At 37.8% G+C, this 24,639-nt stretch overlaps 1 protein-coding gene across 2 annotated transcripts in view; it reads right to left on the reverse strand.

Moving 5' to 3' along the window:
* Positions 1-21,522, reverse strand: part of ARL5A (ARF like GTPase 5A) — a 37,974-nt gene extending 16,452 nt beyond the window's left edge. For both annotated transcript variants that reach the window (XR_005790293.1, XM_040475079.1), the window contains exons 1-5: positions 21,171-21,522; positions 10,055-10,115; positions 9,208-9,355; positions 7,265-7,348; positions 1,590-1,741 (exon numbers count right to left, since the gene is read on the reverse strand). Coding sequence is in view for 1 of the 2 variants with exons in the window: in XM_040475079.1 (XP_040331013.1) it covers positions 1,590-1,741; positions 7,265-7,348; positions 9,208-9,355; positions 10,055-10,115; positions 21,171-21,216 (491 nt within the window). In the remaining variant the exon portion in view is untranslated. The remainder of the gene's footprint in view (positions 1-1,589; positions 1,742-7,264; positions 7,349-9,207; positions 9,356-10,054; positions 10,116-21,170) is intronic.
* Between the last annotated feature and the right edge of the window lie 3,117 nt (positions 21,523-24,639).

Consider the following 24,639-nt stretch of genomic DNA (forward strand, 5'->3'; position numbering starts at 1 on the left):
AAAAGATATACGATCATTCATTGATTTCCTCTTTTAAGAATGAAATTGCCAAGGTTCATATCCATCCTAACTAATGACGTATTTTCCACACAATTACTCAAAGTATGTAAGTCAATCATCTACCAATTCTAGATGATCTTCTTTGCTGTCAAATTTATTAAAATCAGTGCTTTTGCTTAAAGACCTTTGGTAGACAAAGACAATGTATAAAGATATATCTATAACTATAAATGTATCTTAACATGTATTAAATTATTTGACAAAGAAATATGCAATGGATAAGGTATTTTTTTTTTTTTTTACCTAAATGAGGATGTGGACAATTGGTATTATTTGTGATTTTTTAAAATGCACATATTTGCTTTCTTAAGGTTCTAATTATGCTCTATCAAATGTCTGTCATCAGGTAATACTGCCTTCTAGTTCACTAAGATTCAGCTTCAGCTCCATTTAATTCGTTTTTTCTCTGCTTTTAAATACATACATGAGTGATTCTAAATAGAGGTCTTAAATTTGGGGTTGAGGTTCTTCTGATGTTAGGTTAAGAGCAGAAGCTTGAGGCAGACACAGATGAGTTAGCTGAAGTGAGAGAAATTCTCTTCCTCACAAGACCAGGGTAAAGGGTGAACCAATATAACGGATTACTGAAGCTATCTTATCTCTGTCCCGAGCTTCTGCCCTTTCCAAGTACCTGAAGAACCTCAACTTCAAATGTAAGACCTCTAATTAGAATCTTCATCTCCAATTTATTTTTCACTGCTTTTAAATATATACAGATCCACCATATTTTGGAAAAACTACACCAAAAATCTTAATTTGCTCATCTTTCTAGCTCTTTATCCTATTTCTAACCTCCTTTATTCCATCTCTCCTAATAGCATTCTCTCCATCCTCCTGATCCTTGACCTTACATTTGACAATGCTGACAACCACATCTTTCTTGAAATCCTTTCAGGTCTGGGCATTAGACTAGGGCAAAATTCTACTGTGGGCACCTACCTTTCCTTCCCAAACCAGGAACCTTCATGCCACACTCTCTCCAATTCTAACTTTTTTTTTTTTTTTTAAGTGCAGCGACCTCCTCTTGACAAAATGAGTGGCAAAATGGTAGCAAAATGAGTACTCCCAAATTAGTCTTACATTTGAACCCTTTTCTAGTTCAGCTTCTTTATGGATAAAATGCAAACTAAAGACACCTGGTCCACCAGATTGTTACGAGGAATAAATGATACACCTGATACATGATACACCCTATGAAAAGCACTGGAGACACAGACTTGCTACAGTGTTAAATCCCACCATCAGTGCACAAACAGTTTCCTGACTTGTCCAGCTCTCCTTCACACTTCCATTTCCCTGAACCCCTACAGCAACTATATCATCTACACGTTCACATGGATTTGTTCAGTATGTTCATATGTATTACATGTATGTTACAGGTTTTATTTATAGAACCAAGATAAAACTCTAATTATAGATATAGATTATCCCTTACGTTGTTTTATACATGGTAGCCTTAAATATTTATTGACTTTAAGAAAAAATACATGTTTGTAAACTAAATACATGTTTTCTAAAAGACCTCTTACCCCTCGCCAGTAAGAGCACAGCATGCTTGGATATGCCACTGGTGATCTTTAATAGAAGTTAATTTCAAAAACTGGGAGATTTCTGCTACAGTCATGCATTCTTTAACATCTTGTTTATTAGCAAAAATCAGCAATCCAGCTTTTCTTAGGTCCTATAAAAGCAAATAAAACTGTAAAAAGGCCAGTGCATTTTTATTCACAGATTTTCCAACTTAAACAAATACTTTTGACAATCTTTTAACCTAGAATTCGACTACCTGACATAAAAGCATCTCACGGCTCTGATGCTGATAGATGGCAAACTTAAAACTAAGCACATTTTAAATAAACACGTCTGTATTTGTATGGATTTACGTATTTCTTATAGCCCTAAATTACATTTTTTACGGTCCCAACTGCTATATTTAACAATAGTCATGACTTCAAATACATATTTACCCCTTCCCCTAATCCAAAACTAGGTTTCCATGGCCAAGAGCTACTCTTTAGCCTGGCACTCAAGAACTTTTCAAAATTTTACCCCTATCTATTCTTTAGGTACCCATACCTAAAGCTAGTACCTTCTAGGTGCCTAGGAAACACACCATGTATGCCTTAGGGCCTTAGAGCTTAATTCTCAGTTGAGAAGTGCTATCCTAAACCAATCCTATTCTTCTGAGACCTAGCTCCTTTTTGTCCATGTAGATTCCTTAGATTTGAATATTCAATACGGCCATTTTGGACTGGCATTAAACTTATCAAATTTCCCAAAAAGACAGTAAGTTCTACCACTTCTATGTTCTGCCTCTGAAGCAAATTCTTTAATCTTACTGAATTTGTTCTTCATAACATTTATTGAGTATCTAATCTGAGCAAGACACCCATTATGTTAACCATTTTCCAAATAAAATCTCTTTTAATACTCACAGGATTCCTGCAAGGTAGGCCTTACTATTCCCATTTATAGATAAGGAAACTAAAACTCAGCAGTAAGTAACTCATACAAGGTTATACAGCTACTCAATGACAGAACCAGGTTTGAGCTGAGATCTTTCCACTATACCTGTTGCACCTCGTCTATAAAATTCTGAGACTATCACCTACCTCCTGCGGATATAGTTTGAATGAATGAACTACTACATGAAAAACACTCAGTTCAGTACCTGGCTTCAGGTAACAGTTCAGTAAATGTTAGTTCGCTTACTGTCCTGAAAACGTGGATCACCTTTATCTTTGTGCATACCCCAAACTGACTGGTCTAATGTTTTATTCACAAAGCAGGCCAATGGTTAGTCATCGCCTTTTGCTCTATCCTACCCTCTCCTCTCCCATTTTTAAAGACAGAAACTTCTTTCATAATCTGCTGAAAGTCATGGACCTTTTCCTCATAAAAATGTATATATGTATATACGCAAAAAAAAGTTTATATGTAATTTTAGGGTGTTAATAGATACTCTAAAGTCCATTCATGGATCCTAGATTAAGAACCCATGATAGATGCACTCATATATATGTGTGTGTATAGATACACGTGAGCGCGCGCGCGCACACACACACACACACACATATATATGGAGAGATACTGAGAAAACTAAGGTTTTGGTGCTGTGCTTGCAAGTTTTCTCAACTGTGCAGAATGACATCTTTATAGGATATTTTTATTTCAATCGTGTGTATCTGTGTCTGAAATAAGAAGTCTTTAGTAGATACAAATTGACATTGCTCCACATTATTTTACTCTTATGAGAACATAGTTTCAACAATTTATACGATTTTATTTCTGATGTCAATAAAAAGTATAAATAATAAATTTCTTATTTGATAAAGGAGTCATGCAAAATGTTTTATACAACAATCAAGACAGACTTTTAGCTACAGCGCCCTCTCCAGGATGGCAGCTATGCTACCATGGTTAATGACAGTTACCTGAAAAACAGGGTCAGAAAAGGATACTCTAGAATGTTAAGTTTTAAGATTTTATGTTCAATTTATTTCACCTATGTTCAGTTCACCTGTCTTATAAACAAGGCAAAAAGTTGAAGGGATGGGCTATAACCAGGATATCTATTATATTCATTATCAAGGATCAAGTACTTTTTCTCCTACCCTAAACGGAAAATAGCATACTTATCAATAGTTGATATGTGGCTGGATCACTGAGTAGATGGACTTTCCATGGAATGTAATCCCTATCTTCCTATCTCCCAGGTTTCAATACCTCTTACTAGTATATGCTGAAATCTTATATAGGTCAGGATTGCTAATGCTGGCATGTTTAAAGAGCACATTTCTGACATTAGAAATACCTGGCACAAGTTGAAACACATAGTTTATGCGATTTTATTTGTATATAATCTATACTCATCACTCTTAGTGATGAAATTATTCGAAGAAGCCCCTGGACTAAAAATTGAAAAACAAAAAATAAAGCCATTCTATTGAAAGATTTCAAAGTAAAACCCATATTGAATATAATTTTTCTAGATTTCATAGGTTCAAGTTTTTTTATTTGGAGTTCTTGTTTTTTTTTTTCATTTTTTTTAAGTTTATTAATTTATTTTGAGAGAGAGAGCGCATGTGCATGTGTGCACAAGCAAGTGGGGACAGGCAGAGAGAGAGGGAGAGAGATTCCCAAGCAGGCCCTGCGCTGACAGTGCAGAGCCCGAAGCAGGGCTTGAACCCATGAACTGTGAGGTTATGACCTGAGCTGAAACCAGGAATCTTAAATGACTGAACCACCCAGGTGTCCCAGGTTTCTTGTTTTAAAAAAACAAACAAACAGCTATTTTCCCTATTTTTAAGCAGTATTTAGGAAGAGAAGAAAATCTTCCTTTACTTTTTTTATTAAATAACTTCAGGATCAATTATACATTATGCTAACAGAAAAGAGATATACTGGATTAAGGCTGTTCATCAACTGGACTTAGCAAGAGGTCAAAGTACAAGGTGAACAGTGGTGATTTTTATCTATTAGCCATTTTAAACTTTGAAAAACTTTCTGCTACCTGTTACAGATTGTTGTTAAGAGTCTAAAAATATTTTTTCATTTAGTGAAGAAGATGAATAATTGCAGCACACGCAAGACATATTTATTTATCATCTTCCATATGCCTTATGCAGTTGTCAATATGTTTCTCCAAGCTTCATTTGCAAAGATAATTCCTAGAAGTTGAGTTACTCCAAATAAAACGTCATCTACCCTTTTGTGTTTGGAATGATTTTAAAATTCATGAGCTTCAAAGTTTTGCACTTCATTTAAGATGAAGCTTTCAGAAATATTTAAAATCATTTTATAGTTTTATAGTTTTGTATTCAGTAATACAGGTAAAGCATCATTAGTGATGGTAAAAAGATTTTGTTGGTTGCTATGATATATATGAAACATCTGACTAACCCCATGTCAAAATTTGTCTTTCACTCACACATTCTCATTCTTTGATCCATTTGCCCCTTTTCAGATTTCTGCCTATTTGGCTCTTTCTGACCCTATTAATTGGTTTAATCCAGCTCCCAACTTCATCTGTAATTCCTTTCTTCTCTGGCACTCTCCCCATTCAGTCTCTTTCACTTTCCAACTAGGCCTTATTTCTGTCTTTTTTTCTTTTCTTCTTAGCAAAGAGTCTGAATAATGAGAATATTTAAGTTGAAATCCTGGCTCTTAAAAATCTGGTCAAGTCAAATAAATTTGCAGGACCTCACTGTACTCATCCATTACAGATGAGTAACATCCACAAGAGAGAAAGTGACCAGCTCAATTTAATGTCCCCAGCTAGTAAAATTCAATGACTTTGAGTCCTACTACTGAGCTCTTTGATCCTGCTATACATTGGCCAATTAGAACAAGGATCAAAGAAGAAGACTATCTGTTAAGAGTTTAAAAAACATACTCAAGGGGCGCCTGGGTGGCGCAGTCGGTTAAGCGTCCGACTTCAACCAGGTCACGATCTCGCGGTACGTGAGTTCGAGCCCCGCGTCAGGCTCTGGGCTGATGGCTCAGAGCCTGGAGCCTGTTTCCGATTCTGTGTCTCCCTCTCTCTCTGCCCCTCGCCCGTTCATGCTCTGTCTCTCTCTGTCCCAAAAATAAATAAACGTTGAAAAAAAAAATTAAAAAAAAAAAAAAAATAACCAAAGATACAAATACATTTGTGTCTTCTTTTTCTTTTTCCTAAATCTTCAAACAACTCCTTGGTGTAAAATACAAAAGGAAAATTGAAAAAAAAAAAGAAAATCCTTAGTTTTCTACCTTTTTTATAGTTTATTTTTTGTTTCCCAAACTAGAATCAAAACTCGTTAAATGCATGAATAGCAACAGGTATTATCTTTTTTAAAAACCCAAGGGGTTTCACAAAGCTGCCAGAATGAATCCAAGACAGGAGAAGGTGCATCTTGGTGGGCGTGATCATCACATGGAAAACAGAACTTCAATTTATACAACCACTTTATTAGGTGTCCTTACATCTTGACTGGATGCCAGAAACACTCCAAAATTCCTAATGCAAATCTCAAAAGCAAATCATCAAATCAATATTAAAATTAACATAAAACTTCCTTACAGATACACCGGCTTTTTTTAAGCTTTGTTAAAATTCCACTAAAATTAACAGTTACACATACAAATCTAAACATTAATTTTTCTATTTCTACCTATAAATATGAGTTAAGAATGTAATATCTGTTGGGTTCCTGGGTGGCTCAGTCGGTTAAGCAGTCAACTTCAGCTCAGGTCATGATCTCAGTCTGTGAATTCAAGCCCTGCATCAGGATCTGTACTGACAGCTCAGAGCCTGGAGCCTGCTTCAGATTCTGTGACTCCCTCTCTCTCCTGCCATCTCCCCCACTTGCACTCTGTCTCTCTCTCAAATATAAATAAACATGAAAAAAAGAGTGTAATATCTGCAATAAAAGGCACACACAAAAAAAATCAACTGCTACTACAGTAAATATTATATGATTTTATAACTTATTATTAACTATATTGTTTAGTTTATTTCATTTTTAAATCATGCTACCTATAATAATTCTCAAAGACTAAGAAAATGTGGCTAGTCACGTAGTTTTGTTTGTTTACTCAAAGGGACAATATCAGAGAAACATAAGAGCGACAACATTTAAGTATTAGTCTGATAACTGAGTTACAATCAAGCCTTACTAAATGTCCATGAGACCTTAAAATCTCATTTCTAGTGATAACCTTCTATATAATTATTGTTATAAAAGGCAAAATGAAAGCCAATTTAGGTCTTTTCACCCAGGAAAACTTTAAGACCAAATTAATCTAGGATAAAAGAAATAGAAATCTATAACTGACTCCACAATCTTTCTGTTGTTTCCAGATACACTTCCAACTTGGGAAGTATCAAACTGATAAAGCAGAATGGCCAACAGATTTAAGCCCATATTTAAATCTGAAGTACGGGTGCTTGGCTGGTTTAGTCAATACAGCATGTAATTCTTGATCTCAGGATCATGAATTCAAGCCCCACACTGGGCGTAGAGCTTACTTAAAACAATTTTTTTAAAAAAATTAATAAGTAATATTAATAAGTAATATTATTTAAAAAATAATAAGTAACAAATAAATAAATATTTGAAGTAATATCGTAACAAGAAAGTAGAAAGAACAAATGTGATAGCAATATCACACACACACACACACACACACACACACACACACATAATGCCAGAATTCTACTTACCTCATGGGCTAACATTTTATAGAGTTCTTCTCTAGTTACAGAAATTCTTTCTCTGTCTGTACTGTCCACAACAACAATTACAAACTAAAATAATTACAAAAAAATAGTGATTACACAATTCAATATTCATAAAATTTATAAAGTACTTAATTGATTTACAGACCACAAATACCAAGAAATTAGAGCCTCATGGTATGGTATTACTGGAAAACCAGAGATACCTTCTATATACATTGTGAAGCCTGAAGGTTTGATCCATTTCTATTCAAATATCATTTGCTAATTTTTAAGAGAAAATAAGAGAAAAAAGAATACAATGCTAACACTATTAGAATGTTAGTTCTACTACTCCGTTAATATTCTACTCCATTAATACTACTCCGTTAGTATGCTAACCAATATACATGTTTGTTTCTAAATTAATGTCTTGAATGGTAATGAGCTTGTATCCAACTATGTGCACCACAGTCAATATGAAAAAAATACAGTGAAGCTAATATAATGTTGTAATTATAATAACACTAATTAGACTTTAATAAAAAAATCTTACTGAGAAAAAATATGAAAAAGAATACATTATAATCCCAGATTTTAGATATTTCTACAGATATTATTTATTAATATTGATCTGAAACTCTAAAAGGGCATGATATGGGAGTAATGTGACAGTTAAATCAACTTTTAAAAATCAACAAATGAAAGAATACATTTAAATCCATGCTTCTCTTGTTTATGTAAATGGTACCTGCTGCCTGCAAGCACAACTCTTTCTTGAACTAATGATGAGACTAGGGTCAGAAGATGTAGTGAGACCTGTGAAGGAGCCAAGGAGGACTGAGCTACACTGTACCTCTTCTTCACCTGCACGAGTACCAAGAACCACCATGGAAGCAGAACCCGAAAACAGTCACTTTATGATGGCACTGGTGATGCCCAGGTTAACTCTGCTTATAAAGAACAAGCACTATGGATTTTTTAAAACCAGCTTTCCATTTCCAGATAAACCACTGTTAATTTTCAGAGTCTTTTCTATTTATCAGATGTCATTAACCATATGGCAGATGGCTAAGAGAACTGCTACTTTACCTCTTCTCTCACTTGACACTCACCTAAGACCCATCCTATTCTAAGGCATTTTAATAAAACCATTAATTTTTAAGATGTTGTCATAAATTTGATACTTGCAGCATTATACACAGAAATACTAACCATATATACCTTTCCTTCTCCAAAATACATGATCAAATGCTTAGCAAAGTGTTAGGGGATCAGGTCATTAGAGACAATTAATAGTGTCTTATGATACAATATGCATCTTTATATACATTTGGAGTTTTATAATCAGTACTACAAAAACAACTGTCACAATAAATTGAACTTTCAATTTACAAGGTCTATACAATAAAGGTCTCAAATGTCATAGGTCTGAATTGCCTCTTGGGAAATAACATATAAATAAAAACATATGATTTATGTCCAAATTGCTTTATAACCAAAAGAAGAATTATTTCATGTGCAATTGTGCTGCATAAAAGAACATACATAGTAAAGGTCTGGCCAGGATTCAAGCCTCCAGAACCCTCTCATTTAACTAGGATTTTCTGTATGCAGACAAAAATAAATACTAAGAGAGAAATAAAATGACAAAGTGTGAGATTGAACTTACTGTAAAAACAACTATTTAAGATGAGTTCTGGGATCCATACATAATCAGACTAATCAATCACCCCTTCATTCCAATTCTCCCTATAGACAGGTTCAATGAGAGTGGATATACAGAACAATGACCCTGAAACAGGGAACCAAAGATTCTATCATGTTTAAATTCTACTTTTATTAACATATTGGGATATTTCAAAAAGATTAATTATAAGAGTTCACATCTAGAAGATATTTCCCAAGCATTCTGTTCTTAGAAGTTTTAGTATATTAAGAAACATTACCTCTGTGTTAGTATAGTAAGTGTTCCAGGAAGAACGAAGAGATTCTTGACCACCAATATCCCACATTAAGAAACGTGTATTATTAATCACTATTTCTTCTACATTACTTCCAATTGTAGGTGATGTATGTACAACTTCATTCATAGAACTAGAAAAAAAAAAGTTCAAATATATTACAATTAGCAGGGAAGCTAGATTGTTTGAGCATTTTGTAATCAAAGGATAAATCAGCATGAGTTTTCATATTTTATATCCAAATGGCTCTTTCCCACTAGCTCAGAAGAGAAAGGTAAGGGTTGGGGCATCTGGGTGGCTCAGTCCTTAAGCATCTGACTTTGGCTCAGGTCATGATCTCATAGATCATGAGCTTGAGTCTCACACCGGGTGAGCACATGCCCTGCTTTGGGGGGAGCATGAGCTCCACTTCAGGTGAACACAAGCCCCGCCTCAGGTGAACCCCACTTCTCTGTCTCTGTCCTTCACTCACTTGTGCCCTCTTTTTCTAGAAAAAAAAAAAAAAAGGAGTGAGGTAAGGGTTTAAACAGGGATGGAACTAGGTAGTGGACGATCCGGAATACTCTAGATTGAATCCCAGAAACTATATAAACAATATTTCTCTACTTTCTATAAGTAAAAAAACTGAACAACATGCTCTACATCATATAAATTTCTAGCTGTCCTACAACAGTTGCTTAAATGTAGCTCCTGGTTTAGAGTCAACCTGACTTCTTACAGAATATTTTAGGTTCCATATAACTTTTTATTGCTTTTGCTAATCAAATATTACCCAGGCAGAAAAAATAATTATGAATGATAAAATAAAAATTTTAAACTAGTTAATACTTACAACTGGTAAAGAATGGTAGTTTTCCCTGCATTATCCAGCCCAACAATGATAACTTTGTGCTCTGAAATAAAAAAAAACATTAATCATTTATTAATTAAAAACAAAAATAGGCCATTTAAGTTCTAACCGTGAATTTTAGGCATCAACTGGGTACATAGTGGGGTGGGGTAAATTAGAAAAAAAGGTCAGCCTTTAAATCTGGTAGCAGAAGGCCAGGTCCCATCATAGATAACCGTAAACTGAGTACATTTAGACCACAGAATTGTTCTAACACCCAATCTAACCAAATTCTAAGGTTAGAATTTGTTCTAACCAAATCTAACGATGTATGGCTATGGTGGCAGCGACTCCCTCTCCCTTGGCTTCTATGACACCACTTTCTCCAAGTTCTCTTCCACTCTCTCTTGATATATATAGATTTTTTTACCACAGATTCCTCTTCCTTGGGTCTTCCTTCAAAAACATTCATGTTTCCCAAAGCTGTCTTCTTCCATTCTCTTCACATTTTATTTAGCAGGCGCTCTTAGGGCCTATCTAGTTCTATGCTATCTAAAAACTATTTCAAAGATAGTATGTGGAAGAAGCTCATTTCCAAAGATGGTGTCTGTATAGTCTCCTCCCTTCCCTGATTCCATGTGAATCTGAGCTGGTCCTGTGACTCACTTTTAACCAAAAGAATATAGCAGAAGTGATGCTGTGTGACTTCAAGCCTAGACCATTACAAACCTTGCAGCTGCCTGGCTCTCTTGGACAACTATCCTTGGAGTAAACTGGACACCATGTAACAAGTCCTACTATCCCCAAACCACTATATAAGTAAGTCAGAAAGCCTAAGCTGATCATGTGGCTTGACCCTGTGGAGACAGATCACCACATGGTTGCCCCAGCTGTTCTAGCCATTCCAGATGAGATGCCAGACACACAAATAAAGAAGCCATCTTGGATATGTAGCCAGGTCAAGCTATAGATGACACTAGTTCTAGATGTTAACTGCAACCAAATGAGAATCCCAAGCTAGAACTTCCTAGCTGAGCTCAGTCAAATCACAGAACCATGACAGATAAATGATAAATTATTGCTTTAAGTCACAAAATTTAGGAGCGGTTTGTTACACAGCAGTAGATAACACAAGCACTATGGAAAAAGACATGCAATTATGTGATCTTGGGCAAATGACTTATTTCTCTAATCCCTATGTTTTCTCGCTATAAAACAGGGACAACAATACCTATCTTTCAGAGTTGTATAATGATTAAGATAGCACATGAGCAGTGCCAACCACTAAGAAAGATTGTTCCTAATCCCAAATCTCTCCTAAACTCCAACCTATCTAGTAGACACAGTGCCACTCAACATATCCCAAACCCAACATTCAAACCTTTTTCTAATTCTATTCTACCTAATTTGCTTAATGGCATTACCACAAATTCAGTTGCCCCTGGAGCTTATTCAATGTTTCCCTCAACCCCAACAACTAATTTGTCACCAAGTTCTATGGATTCCACCTCAAAAATATATCCTGAACCTGCCTCCTTTCACCAGTCCTAGTTGTAGTCCTTCTCATTTCTTATTGTAAAACCTTCCCTATGTAGACTGTCTCCATTCCACCTTCCCACTGTTTTTACAGTAATTGTTCTACACTACAAAGCTGATACCACCACTCTTATTGAAATGGTGGCTCTCCATTTTGACAGAAAGATACGGCACAAGTTCTCAGCCTTGTAAATAAAGACAGTCATAACTGACTAAGCTCTGGCTTTATCTCTCACCACTACCACCAGGTACCTAGGCTGAAATTCAAGCCATTCTCCCCACATAAGCTGCCACATGTCTTTACAGCAAACATTTCTCTACCTCTACTCGGTTTTTCCCTGAGCCAGAATTATCTTCTCCAATTCTCCATTTAGGGAATTCCTACTAATCTTTTAAGTTTAGTTTTCCCCCCAAAATCAGTTTCTCATGCTTTTCCACAATATCTCTAACTAGCACTTATCATTAACTATTTACATATACACTAACTAATCTTCTCAGCCCAATGAGGCATGCTTTATGCGTATAGATCCCAGGCCAATCATCTTTATAATCCCAGTCACTACAACTTTTCCTGGCACAAGGTACTCAACAAATGTTGAATTAATTACTATTCATTCTATAAATAATAGATGTTGAAGATTGTAACACCTCACAGTAAGGATATCTTTGAGAAAAAGCCTTTTCAATGAGATGGCATAAGTTTTCCAATAGTTGCCATTTACCGTAGAGGGGAATTCCTATTATACAAAAATAGGAAGATCAAGTAAATAGAAAATTTTAATACAGTCTATTTTCTCCAATCACTCATATCTCTGAAGAGAGGGCAGGCAGCTTAGGACCACTAGGGTTCTAAAGGGAGATGATCATGTTTCCCCCATATAGGTTCTTAAAAACAATTTTAAAGATGCAGGGCCCAGTACATTTAATCTTTCGAGGTGACTAGGGTAAAGGAACTGAGAAAATGATCAAATACAAAGATGATACTTATTTTAAATAAAGGGTTAATAACATGTAGAGGGCTTGCTAAGGGAAGTTCAGTTGAATGAACACCAAAAGGCCTCATCAAGTGATGTTTCTCTGGTGAATTTACCTACTGCATGGCCCTTCATCTCCCAGGTCCACAAACTCAATCCTGCTAGTATCTCAGAGTAGACAGGGCTCAGAGAAAGCAACTCACAGAAATGACATATACACAAGAATGCCAAAATGAGTAACATACAATGAGATCAAATGTTCAAAACTAACCTGGCAAGTGCAGTCTCTCCCTAAGGAAAAGCAATAGGGTGGTCAGATTATTTGGGGAACATGGGCTCCCGTCAAAGGGTGTGTTTTATAAGCTTAATGACTGGATATATCCATCTTCACATTAGGGCCATACCTGCATCAGGGCCAGATTATAGAGTTCTTGAAGGAAGGTACCATTTTACCTGGAAAGTTTTTAAAATGCATGGCAATTCTGCCTAATTCTGTATTTTTCTATGCCCCCCAGAATAAGCATTCTTCTTTTAATGGTGTATCTCTTCTTCACTTCTATTACTACAACCACCTATAAACATTTTAATTAAGCAGAATTCACATCAGGCTATATACTGTGATCTCTGGCTTGGATGAAAATTTTTAGCTTCCCACTTGAATACTAATTTTTAATAATACCATTCTCAAAATGCCAACTATTTTTAGTTTCAGGAATATCATTTTCTAACCTCCACTGTATCACCTGGACTAAATTTAGACAGACTAGACTAAGACAGACTAGACAGACTAGACCTTAGGCCAATACTCAGGAAGAAAATACAATTAATCTGACCCATGTGAGAAATATCATTCTAAAAAGTATCAAATTAATAGGGGCAAAAAAGAAACAGTACAAATATAGGCAAGAATCTATGACAAATAACTATAGACTGACTTAAAAAAGTGTGTGTGTACAAATAACACATACAGACACCCCAAATACAAAAAGCATTGTCTGTTACAAAGTCCTTCATCACTTAAAGAGGCTGGAGTTTTATTCTAACCATGCTTCCATTTTTCAAAGTATTTTGCTACATTTCATTTGTAACTGCTATCAGAGCCTGTGGTACACTGTTTTGAGCATTCACACAGAGCCCCTTAACAGCTGAAGACCCCTTAACAGCTGAAGATGAATTTGAATTTAAAGGGGGATGGGAGCCACTTGGTATTATCTCAGCCATAAAGTAAAAGATGGTTCAAATGAGTGCTATCTTTTTTCCATTAAATGAAGTGTAACCCCTAAATGATAAGAATGATTTAAAGATTTGTCTAAAAAATTCTAAAAGGAGTTTCTAGGGGCACCTGGTTAAGCGTCGGTTAAGTGTCCGACTCTTGATTTCGGCTCAGGTCATGATCTCATGATCAAGCCTCACTTTGGGCTCTGCTTGGGATTCTCTCTCTCCCTTGTTCTCTAAACAAATAAACTTAAAAAAAATAAATAGGGGTGCCCAGGTCACTTAGTTGGTTAAGCGTCCAACTTGGGCTCAGGTCATGATCCCACAGTTCAGAGTTTAGGCCCTGTGTTTGGCTCTGTGCTGACAGCTCAGAGCCTAGAGCCTGCTCCGGATTCTGTCTCTCCTTCTCTCTCTGCACCTCCCCTGTTCCCACTCTGTCTCTCTCTTTCTCAAATATAAACATTAAAAAATAGTAATAATAAATAAATAAAAGGCGTTTCAATACATATTTCGAGTAATAGCAGGCATATATGTAGAAAAGCTCTCCAGCCTTCTAAAAAGCTTTTGGGGCACCTGGGTGACTCAGTCAATTAGGCATCTAACTCTTGATTTCAGCTCACATCACGATTCCAGGGTCGTGGGATTGAGCCCTGCATCAGGGTCCACACTGAATATGGAGCCTGATTAAGATTCTCTCTCCCCCTCTCTAAAATAAAATTCTAAAAAAACATTTTTTAATAAAGTAAAATAAAATAAAATGATAGCTTTTAAGGTGAAAACTTACCTAGCTTTGTTTTTTAAAACGGTCTCCTTATTTTAGCCATGCCCCATAGGACTTATTTCCTGATTCCAACCATAGTACTTTTCTACCACTTCTCTAAGGAAGGACTACTAGACAAAAAAAAATACTACAGAAAGATTCTTTATCATACCTGACCACAAGCTGAACATAAGCAAGGTAAAATTGCTGTGAACAAAACCCACTGTGCAATAACACACAGACATAAACTGAGATAAAGCACATGGCAGAAGAGGCTCATACCAGAGGATTCCATCTTCTCATAACACAAGTTAGTTGCCTGCTGAGGACAGGATGTGATTTTTACAACCACTGCATAGAATGAACTAGAGAATCAATAAGATGGAATCAGATAACAACATATCCTGTTGTGGATAAATATTTAAACTGCCCTAAGTCTGTCTTCAGTAGTGCCTAGAAAAAAAAAAAGGATACTGGGAAGAGAAGGCATGGAGGATAGTAACAAGATGAGGATTCTTGTCTGGCATGGTGGAAAATAAGAGACAAAAGCATCAAAGATGGTGAGAGGGGAAGTAATGTAGCACTGGTTTCCGTACTGGAAACCTCCTTCTTCTATTTAATTTTACAACCTCAATACATTCCTTTGTCACCTGCAAGTGCATAAATATGCAAACATGCCTCCAAATTCTTAAGACATAAGGGAATTTCTAAAGTCCATCAAGGGAATACAAGCTAATGGAATTAAAAATATAAAGTTTTTAATTGGTAAAAAAAAATTTTAAAGAAAAAAAAAAAAGAAACTCCAATCAAATGTGTGTGGCACCTGGAAAATCTCCAAGGAGCTGCATGTTCTATGGGGCAGTCTAAGATCTCTTTGGAGGGCATTCCAACGAGGAATCCGTGATGCAGAAGACCTTCACCTTTTCACCCCACACGAACACCTACAAGCCACATTCATTACCAATTTCTATCCACCCTTCTCCCCAAGATTTGTCTGTATTTGAATTTTTAAGTGTTTTACAATAAAGCACCAATGGCTGTTTAACTGCTTCCTAAGTCTAAGGTATAGCACATAGACCACAGTGAGAACTACAAAATTAAGATATAACTGCGTAATAGGCTCAAAGATAAAGGTGGCAACTTCATGGTGAAAAGCCAGTTTACTACCAATGATAGGGTTAAATTATTCAGACTTTCTAATACTGTATCAACTTCCTTTGGAAATTCTTGGGCTCCTTCACCACCCTAGCCTGTTCTTCCCATTACCAAGATAGGAGCAGAATTCTATGCAAAACCTGAAGTTGTAGCCCAAAAGTGTTCTAAGGCACTCCAAAACAAATATTCTACAAAACCTAAAACATAACATGCATACTAAAAGATAAGGTTATTATGGGCAAATGCAGTAAGAATTTTGGCTATTCCAATTCTTTGATTCATGTGCTTCATTACGAGTTTAGTGTTTAGTATGATTTTTCTTTTACAGTATCTATGCCACAGCATTCTTATTCAGATGAGCCAAAACAACTACACACGGTTACAATGCTTGGATAGAATTTGGAATTATCATTTAGGCTTCAGTTTCCCAATCAATACTTTACTGTTTTGTCATGAAAATGCTCCTAGTTTCCCCTCTTCATTTCCTTGTCACACCCAGACAGCCTATCAGTTCCATTCATTGCCAGGTTCTAAAACTCAATTTATATATATATTCCTCCAACCACCAGTCAGCAAATTAAACGAAAAGATGTCACTGTCATCCTGGAGGACTTCTAGTTCTGTGAATCATACCAAAGTCAAAAAACACAAATGCTAAGGCAGATAACTTGAGAGTCATTCTGACCCTTCATTATCATCTCATTTCTACACTACACAAAACCCTAACTCTATCTTACATAGAGCAAAAAATCCACCTGTCATGTTGTCTATCGTTCATTCTCCCAGTCCCTAGCACCGAACCTGGAATAAAGCAGGTGCTTAATAAAGTATGAATGAAGAAATAAATCAGATCTGGAAGATATAAAGGTTGGACGTGAAATATCTGATCAAGTCACTTTGTATTAAAAGTTCAATTTTCAAAATCTAGAAGCATCATTAACAAAAAATAGTTTGAAAATAAACTTACTATTTATAACAATGGTAGTAAAGTCTCAGGGAAAAAACACCTCTTTCACACTAAGGTTGCTGAATGAAAAGCGATGATTATACATGGCAAAATCAGAGATGCAATCAGGAAAGAGAAACCACACAATAATTTGAACTTGCTAAGTTTAGTGTAAAGAAAACAACTGGGGCAGGGAGCACCTAGGTGGCTCAGTGGGTTGAACGCCTGACTTCAGCTCAGGTCATGATCTCACGGTTTGCGAGTTCGGCCAGGCGTCGGACTCTGTGCTGATAGCCCAGAGCCTGGAGCCTGCTTTGGATTCTTTGTCACCCTCTCTCTGCCCTTCCCCCACTCATGTGCTCTCTCGCACGCACGCGCTCTCTCTCCCAAAAACAAATAAATATTAAAAAAAAAAAGAAAGAAAAAACTATTAAATGGGATCAAAGTAATGAGGGCTTGGATAATAAAAAATAACGCTAAAGACTATTAGACTGACAAATATAAGGAGAATCCACCACACTTAGAGGCTTAGACAGAGCTTCCCCAGAGCCCCCTGGACTGAGATGCAGACCTCACTGAAAGCCTTGGTTGTGGCGCACAGAAGTAGCTGTGGGGATCTGCCAGTGAATCTTGCTGGAAATCTTCCCTTTAGGGTGTTGGGGAAAACTTCATTGAGAGAGATTTTGCTGGAGGTCCTCCACGATGAAATCAACTGAAGTGGGTGCTAGAAACAGCTGGTGATTGCTAACCACTATGCAGTGCAGGAGCTAGCCACTAGAAAAGGTGTTCACCCTCCTAAAGCAGGACAGAACCTGCTAAAAGCACACTGTACCCAGGAAGAAAAACTGTTTCCTCATTCAACGTCCCTCCAATGCCTTGTCTACTGATAAAGCTTAATATTGTGCCAGCTGGCAAAAGAAAAATCTATAAGGATCCAGCTCCATATCCACAGAGCGTGCAAGAACGAGGATTATGGAGCTAAATTTTATTGCCATAGTCCATCTCTTTGACTGAGCTTCCATATGTACTCTACTCTTCTACACAGCTGAACTCCCATACAAAAAAACCCAACAGCAGCAGGGGTGGCCTTCCCAGCACCAGGCTCCAGCAGCACAGGCAGCTTCATCAGCATTCATTCATAACTTACTCCTTTCCTAAGAGCCAATCAGAAGAATAATACAGGCTATCAATAAGGAAATTTCACAACTTATTCATAGTTCACATAAATGACAAAGTTCTTCCATTTAGCTAACGTGAATCCTTCTTACACAAAGAAAGTTTTTTTGTTTATTTGTTTTTTAAAGAGCACTAACTATGGCAATAGATGACCCTGGTTAAAATCCCAGGTCTCTTAACTATAGTGCCTTAAGCAAGTTACTTAATGTTTCTTTGTCCCTATAAATTCGGGAGAAATCTTCCTCCTAGGGTTGTTGTCAAGAGTAAATCAACTGAAATGAAGATTAAATCAACTAATCTGCGTTGAACCTAACCTTGCAAAAGTCAGCAAATGTTAACTATTATTATCTCATCTCTAGAGATGGAGTTAGCTTATATCCTGTCTCCCCACACTAGAATGAACCCTCCACAAAGGCAGGGAGATTTGTCTGTTTTGTTCCCTGCTTTGTTTCCACCACCTACAACAATAACTGGCACAAACAGGTGCTCAAAAATATTTAATAAACCACTGATCACAAGCCCTTCTATACTAAAAGACACTCATGACAATTCTTCAAAGTCCTACTGTTATAAAGACTTATAACTTAGTAACTGAGAAACAATAAATGGGGGGAGGGGAGTCAAAGAAAAAAATTATGCCAATCTCTCCTTTAATAAGACATGTATCTGCAACATATTTCTTCAGTGTTTTAACGTGGCATTTACCAGTTGTGTGGCCCAGGAAAATCACTCCACCGGAACATCAGTTTCCTCTTTTGAGGGGAATAACTACAAAGAATAACTACAAAGAACTGTTGAAACATTATTTTTTCTTTAAATAATGTATATAACACCATTTAGGACAAAATTTATATTCTATTGAATTTAAATATCACCTAAAGGCAACCTCTGGTTTTTCAAGTTTGAGAAGTATGCAATAAGCTTTCACTGTGCACTCAACCAAGCTAAACTTAAACTGGAAAAAAAAAAAAAAATTCTAAACGTGTTTCAGAAAAAAAGAGATATGGCATGAAGTTCCCTCAGCACAGCCAATTCTGTAATCCCCTAAAATTTTCCTTCCAAGAGTTTATGTGAAAAGAACATAGGATTGTGTTCTGTACCTTCTGAAGGTAAAATAAAGCATCCAAGATCTATCTGACATATATATCATATCTCCAATTTAAAAGCATCAAAATCTGACATTAGATTTAATGGTAAATATTCTGAAATATGATCCTACTGATTAACAACCACATCATTTAGCAAAATAGTTTATTCACATTTTCACAATATTTTGACATCTAAATTTCTAAAACTTAACTTCATTAGTTCCTCTTACTATTAATTTCCCAACACTGAAAGAAATGTCCAGTGAAAAATTACCACAAAATACAAGCAACAAGAACACCACTATTAGCAATTTTTAGTAGCAACGATGCAGTAACATCCTTATTGTTTACTACTTGCAAGTAGCTGTTGGCAAAGCTGTAATTCATTCTTAAGTTACAGACACAAATAATTTTATCACTGACTTAAAATAGAAAGTGGAGATATCTCATTTTTCTTGCAGGACTAGAGCTCAATCAACAAGCAATATAAATTTCATAGCAGAGCTGAAATACTAGCTTTGCTAAAAATAATACAAAAATTATGGAGGTAAAAACTAGAATAGATCCTATCTACTAGAAACACTACCGATTTTACAGCAATGTGAGTTCCTATTCTTGAGACCTAGAGATTACCTTTCCAATATCTGTAGGCTCCACAGTCACTCACCCAAGATCCCTGGTGTTCTACATTGAGAACATCTAGACCCAAAGAGGTTAAATGACTATGTCTCACTTCCCCTCTCCCAACAGAAACAGCTAGCTAGAGACCAGGCAGATTAGAACTGGTTTTCTCCATTTTAAGAAAAATTCCCATATCAGAAAAATCATTTTAAATATTGCTCTTCCGAGTGTCATGTGATCTACACTACCATTTTTTTTTTTTTAAGATACACAGCAATTCCAAGTTCCAGTTCTGCTCCCTTCCTATCATCTTCTTATAGGAAGCTGGATCATGAAGGAGAAAGTGGGGATACGTTGTACATAATAGATGCCACCACTCATTCAGGTCTTTATTGGAAAACTTTGGGATGTGACACCACCACCAGCTCACCCAAGACAAAATAGCAAACTAAGTTACTGACAGCAGAAATGATAAATCACCCAACATGCGTTAAAAAGGAACAAAAGAGGGGCGCCTGGATGGCGCAGTCGGTTAAGCGTCCGACTTCAGCCAGGTCACGATCTCGCGCTCCGTGAGTTCGAGCCCCGCGTCGGGCTCTGGGCTGATGGCTCAGAGCCTGGAGCCTGTTTCCGATTCTGTGTCTCCCTCTCTCTCTCTGCCCCTCCCCTGTTCATGCTCTGTCTCTCTCTGTCCCCAAAAATAAATAAACGTTGAAAAAAAAATTAAAAAAAAAAAAGGAACAAAAGAGCACCACTAACTATAGTATATCTCAATGACTATGGAGTTTTGTTAAAGTTGTATCCTCTTTCCTCAGTTTTAGAGATTCATCTTGTAACAAATTTTAATAAACCTGATATGCATTTCCAGTCAATGTTTGAGTTCAGATGAACTTAAGCATCCCTGTATGATAATATATTCTGTATGTAGTAACTTGCTCGTTACCTACATAAACAAATGTTTCGTATGGCATGTTTTCACATGCTTTCAGTGAAACACTTTAACACTTTTCATCCAGCCAAAAAAACCCCAAACCCTCCACTTAAATAAGGAACACAAACAGGAAAATGATCTTAAGCTTAATCTTAAACAGAAATATGAATATAGGAAAAGGAGTGAGATCCATTGCCATTCGGGATGCACTAGTCTCCCCAAGGAGAGCTCATAAACCGAGGTGTACTGGACAACTCAAGAGCGATTCCTCAAGTTTCCCGCATTCTGCAACCCTCCATCGCTCAGTGGTGCGGCTCGGGCCATAACCTATAACCTTCATCCCAGAGGACCCCAGCATTTCTATGTGGTGTCCAAACCCAATTGCTGGAGGAAAAAGGGCCATAAGATAGGCCAGGCCCTACAAAGGGACGTCGGACGTGGGGCAAGAAACCTTTTCCTTTCCAAATCGAAATCGGAGCAATGGGTGCATTTGCAGAATGGATTTCGCAAGTAGGTCCCTTAAGAAAAAAACCATTCCCGAACTCGGGAGTGGGGACTGAAAGCCCCCGGACCAGCATCAACGCAGCCCGCACCCAGAGCTGAGAGGCGCGCAGTCGTACCGCCCACATTCCGGAAGTATTCGGAGACCCCCCCCCCCCCTCCCGGCCAGGGCCGACCCTCTCCCCCAATCGTAAGCCCTCGGCCCGCACCCCTCACCCTGGTGATTGAACAGTCTCCATATCCTGGTGAAGAGAATTCCCATTCTTGGGCAGCGGACCCCCCCTCCAGCCACCCGGGCCGCCTGGCCTCCCCCGGCTCAGGCTGAAGGGGAGGAGAGAGACCCGCCGGTGCCTCCGCCTCTGCTGCTGCTGCTGGTCCCGCGCTGGCCGCCAGCTCGCTTCCTGGGAACCGGAGGGAGGCCGAAGCCCAGGCCGCCCTGCCGCGTGCGAGGCCCCGCCGCTGCCGCCGCGGCACTCGCCTGGCTCGCGGACATCGCCGCCGCGTTGTCTGCGACGAGCCTCGCGGGCCACCGTCCTCCCCCAGCTCCTCTCGGGCGGCTGCGGTGGCGGCGACCACGCGGGCGGGGGAGGAGAGGGGCGGGACGAACGGGACCTGAGGGCGCAGGCGCGCGGACGGAGGGGCGGAGCCTGAAAAAGGGCGCCCGCTTGGCCCTCTTTCGTTTGCTCTTCGGAACGACCTGTAGCCTGCGGGACTGAGCCCAGGGGGAAATCGAGGCAGTGCGGACTGCGGGTTGTGACAGATAGCTTTTATCTACTTGCTTTAACGTCCTTGCCCTTTTCATGTTTTTCCCTGCATTTCCTCGACAGAACCATAATGTAAATGTGTTAATTGAATGCCTAATACTCATCCGCAATCTTTCATACACACTACACCAAAAGTTCCACGTCTTGCCCCGCAAAGACTTTGGGGTTCTGTGAGGGAAGCTTAACCTCTCTCTCGCTCGCTGTCTCTCTCTCTCTCTCTCTCTCTCTCTCTCTCTCTCTCAAACCTCTTGCCCCTGCCATCCAGCTGAAGCCAGTGGCCTTACCTACACAATCACTTAGTGCACTTAAGGATTGTACGTCAGGGCTCTTCCCTATCCAATCTCCCTCCTCTTTCCAGTCAATCTTGCCCCGAGCAACGATTTTGATCAAGTCCCTCCTAGGGTTAAAAAAATCTGCGGTAGCCACTAAAACTGAGCAGGAGAGTCCAAATACCTTAGATACTAATTTTTCTCCAGACTATGGCCCCAAATAGCCTTTCCAGCTGGGATTTCCGTTATTCCAAACTGGTTACGCAGCAGGTCAAATGTTTTCCCCTGCTCTTACAGTCTCCTTGCCTGGACACCTAGAATAGCTATGTCCCATGCTCTGCATGTGTCGTATTGTATTTAATCAGCCTTCTACTATGGGATATTTCGAAACTAGCATAAAAGTGAACCATTAGGTTACTTGATATCAGAGTTCTGCTTCCACGTGTTATATTTTATCTGGGTAAATTGCTTAATCTCTCCAGGCCTCAGTTTTCACATAAGGAAAAACAGTGGGTTTGTCCCTAAGGTCTTTCTTTGATTCTAGGTCATCCGATGAAGAGGGCATTTGATAATCTGATAATTAGTCTCTACTCTTGTTAAAGGCAAGAGGTGGGAAAAGAGAAACTAAAGTTCTTTACTTTTCTTTCACAAAGAAATCAGAAACAGCTCCGTCCCTTTCTATTCTCCTTAACTTTGGTAAAAAAAAGAAAAGAAAGAAGAAAATGTGAAACTTATAAAAGGCATTTTGAACTGTTCTGCCCCTCCATGCTCAAGATCTGAATGAAATTAAACAAAATCAACAGTAAATTACATCTTTCCACCTTACATCTACTAGCTGTACAATATCTTGTCTCAATATATAGAACAAGTAAGACCTTGACAGTGTACATTTCTTCTTAATTGAGCTAGAAAATTGTACCCATAATACAAAGAGCAGCATAGAGGACTAAAATGTGTCTCTTTTTAAACATCTGTGCAAGAAGGAAGTCCTTTGACTTCTTTTGGGGCTTATGGTTAAAAAACCAAATTTTATTTTATCTTTATTTATCTTTATTTATTTATTTTATTTTAGAGAGAAAGAGTGTGTGTGAGTGGGGAAGAGGGGTAGAGAGAGAGAGAGAGAAAGAGGGAGAGAGAATCCCAATCCATGCTTGGCATGGAGCCTGCTATGGGTTTAATCCCACAACCCTGGGATCATGACCTGAACCAAATTCAAGAGTTGGATGCTCAACTGAATGAGCCACCCAGGTGCCCCAAAAGCCAAATTTAGAGGAAACATATGAAAGGAAAGAAAATACTACATTAATCCATTTTATGTTTATATTTGCATAATAAAGTTCTTTCTAGGCTATTTAGAAAAACAATATTGTTTGTGTAATCAATTTACATTAACTCTTTAATATTTCCATTCTTGCACACTGTAGGTGGTACTTTTGGCAGCTCTTAAGACATTTTACAAACTCCCCACACATCTCTGTCCACCTATTAAATGATTATCATATCCCTATTTACTTGCAAAGTTAGGGCTTAGTCTGCCAGATTATCTCTAAGTGGCTCTCAAAAAAAAAAAAAAAAAAGAAAAAAAGAAAAAGAAAAAGAAAGAAAGAAGGAAAGAAAGAAAATAAAATAAAAAGGGAATTTGCCTAATATAATATTGTCCAACTATAGGATCCATAGGTGAAATATAAATTTGGACCACTATGTAAGTACAGTAATTGGAAATGTTTGTCAAGTAGTATGAAGCTATTTGTGAAAACAAACTCCTTATAAAATCTTTTAAAGACTATCCATGATGATAGTAATGTGCAAAATGTCATTAAAGAGACTTCTGCTTCCAGGTATGGGAAAGTGGGATAGTCCAGAATTGTCCTCCCATCATTAACAAATAGGAAATTGGACAAAATGTAGAAAACAACTGTTTTCAGATATTGGGCAACATACAGCACAGGATTGTGATCTCTGATAAGAGTCACGAATGAGGTGAGTCTAACCATTACCCGGATTTTCTGCCTGGAGGCAATGCCTAGCCAGTGACAGAGGGGATGGGAACTCAAATTTAGTCTAGCAGTCTCCTTGAGTTGAAGACAAAGATCAGTGTTCCAAGGTATCAAGGTAGCTAGAATTTGTGAAGCAGAGTGGCTGAAAGGAGGAAGCTGTACAGAGAAAAGCTCCAGAAGCCTGCTGAAGTCAGCGACTAAGTCTTTGGCTATGTATCAACCTGTATCCGTGCAGAAACCCGAGACTAGCCAATAACAATTTCTGAGAAAAAAAAACAAGTACCAGGGAGCCGTAAAACATGTAATTCTTAGAGTTTACTACTAAGGACCAGGGATGATCTGAGTTCCCTTCCATCAGAGTGAAGAGAACTCACTAAATATATGGGACATTCGGTAGACACCCCAGAGACCTTAGAAGAGGAGCTAAATTAGCCTAAGAAGAAATCCTACTCTAGACTAGTCCTAAAGGAGCTTAAAAACAAACCTTCAGAGGATCAAACTAATCTACAATTGCCTGTCAAAACAAGTCCAGCATTTTTTAGAGGAATATAAGAACAAGCCATCCACAATGGAATATTTATAATACCTTGAACCCAGTAACAAAATTACCGGACCTACAAAGACACAAGACAATGTGACCTGTAACCAAAAGGAA

This window comes from Herpailurus yagouaroundi, unplaced genomic scaffold, assembly GCF_014898765.1.
Source record: "Herpailurus yagouaroundi ecotype Mexico unplaced genomic scaffold, PumYag 140, whole genome shotgun sequence".
Classification (NCBI taxonomy): Eukaryota; Metazoa; Chordata; class Mammalia; order Carnivora; family Felidae; genus Herpailurus; species Herpailurus yagouaroundi.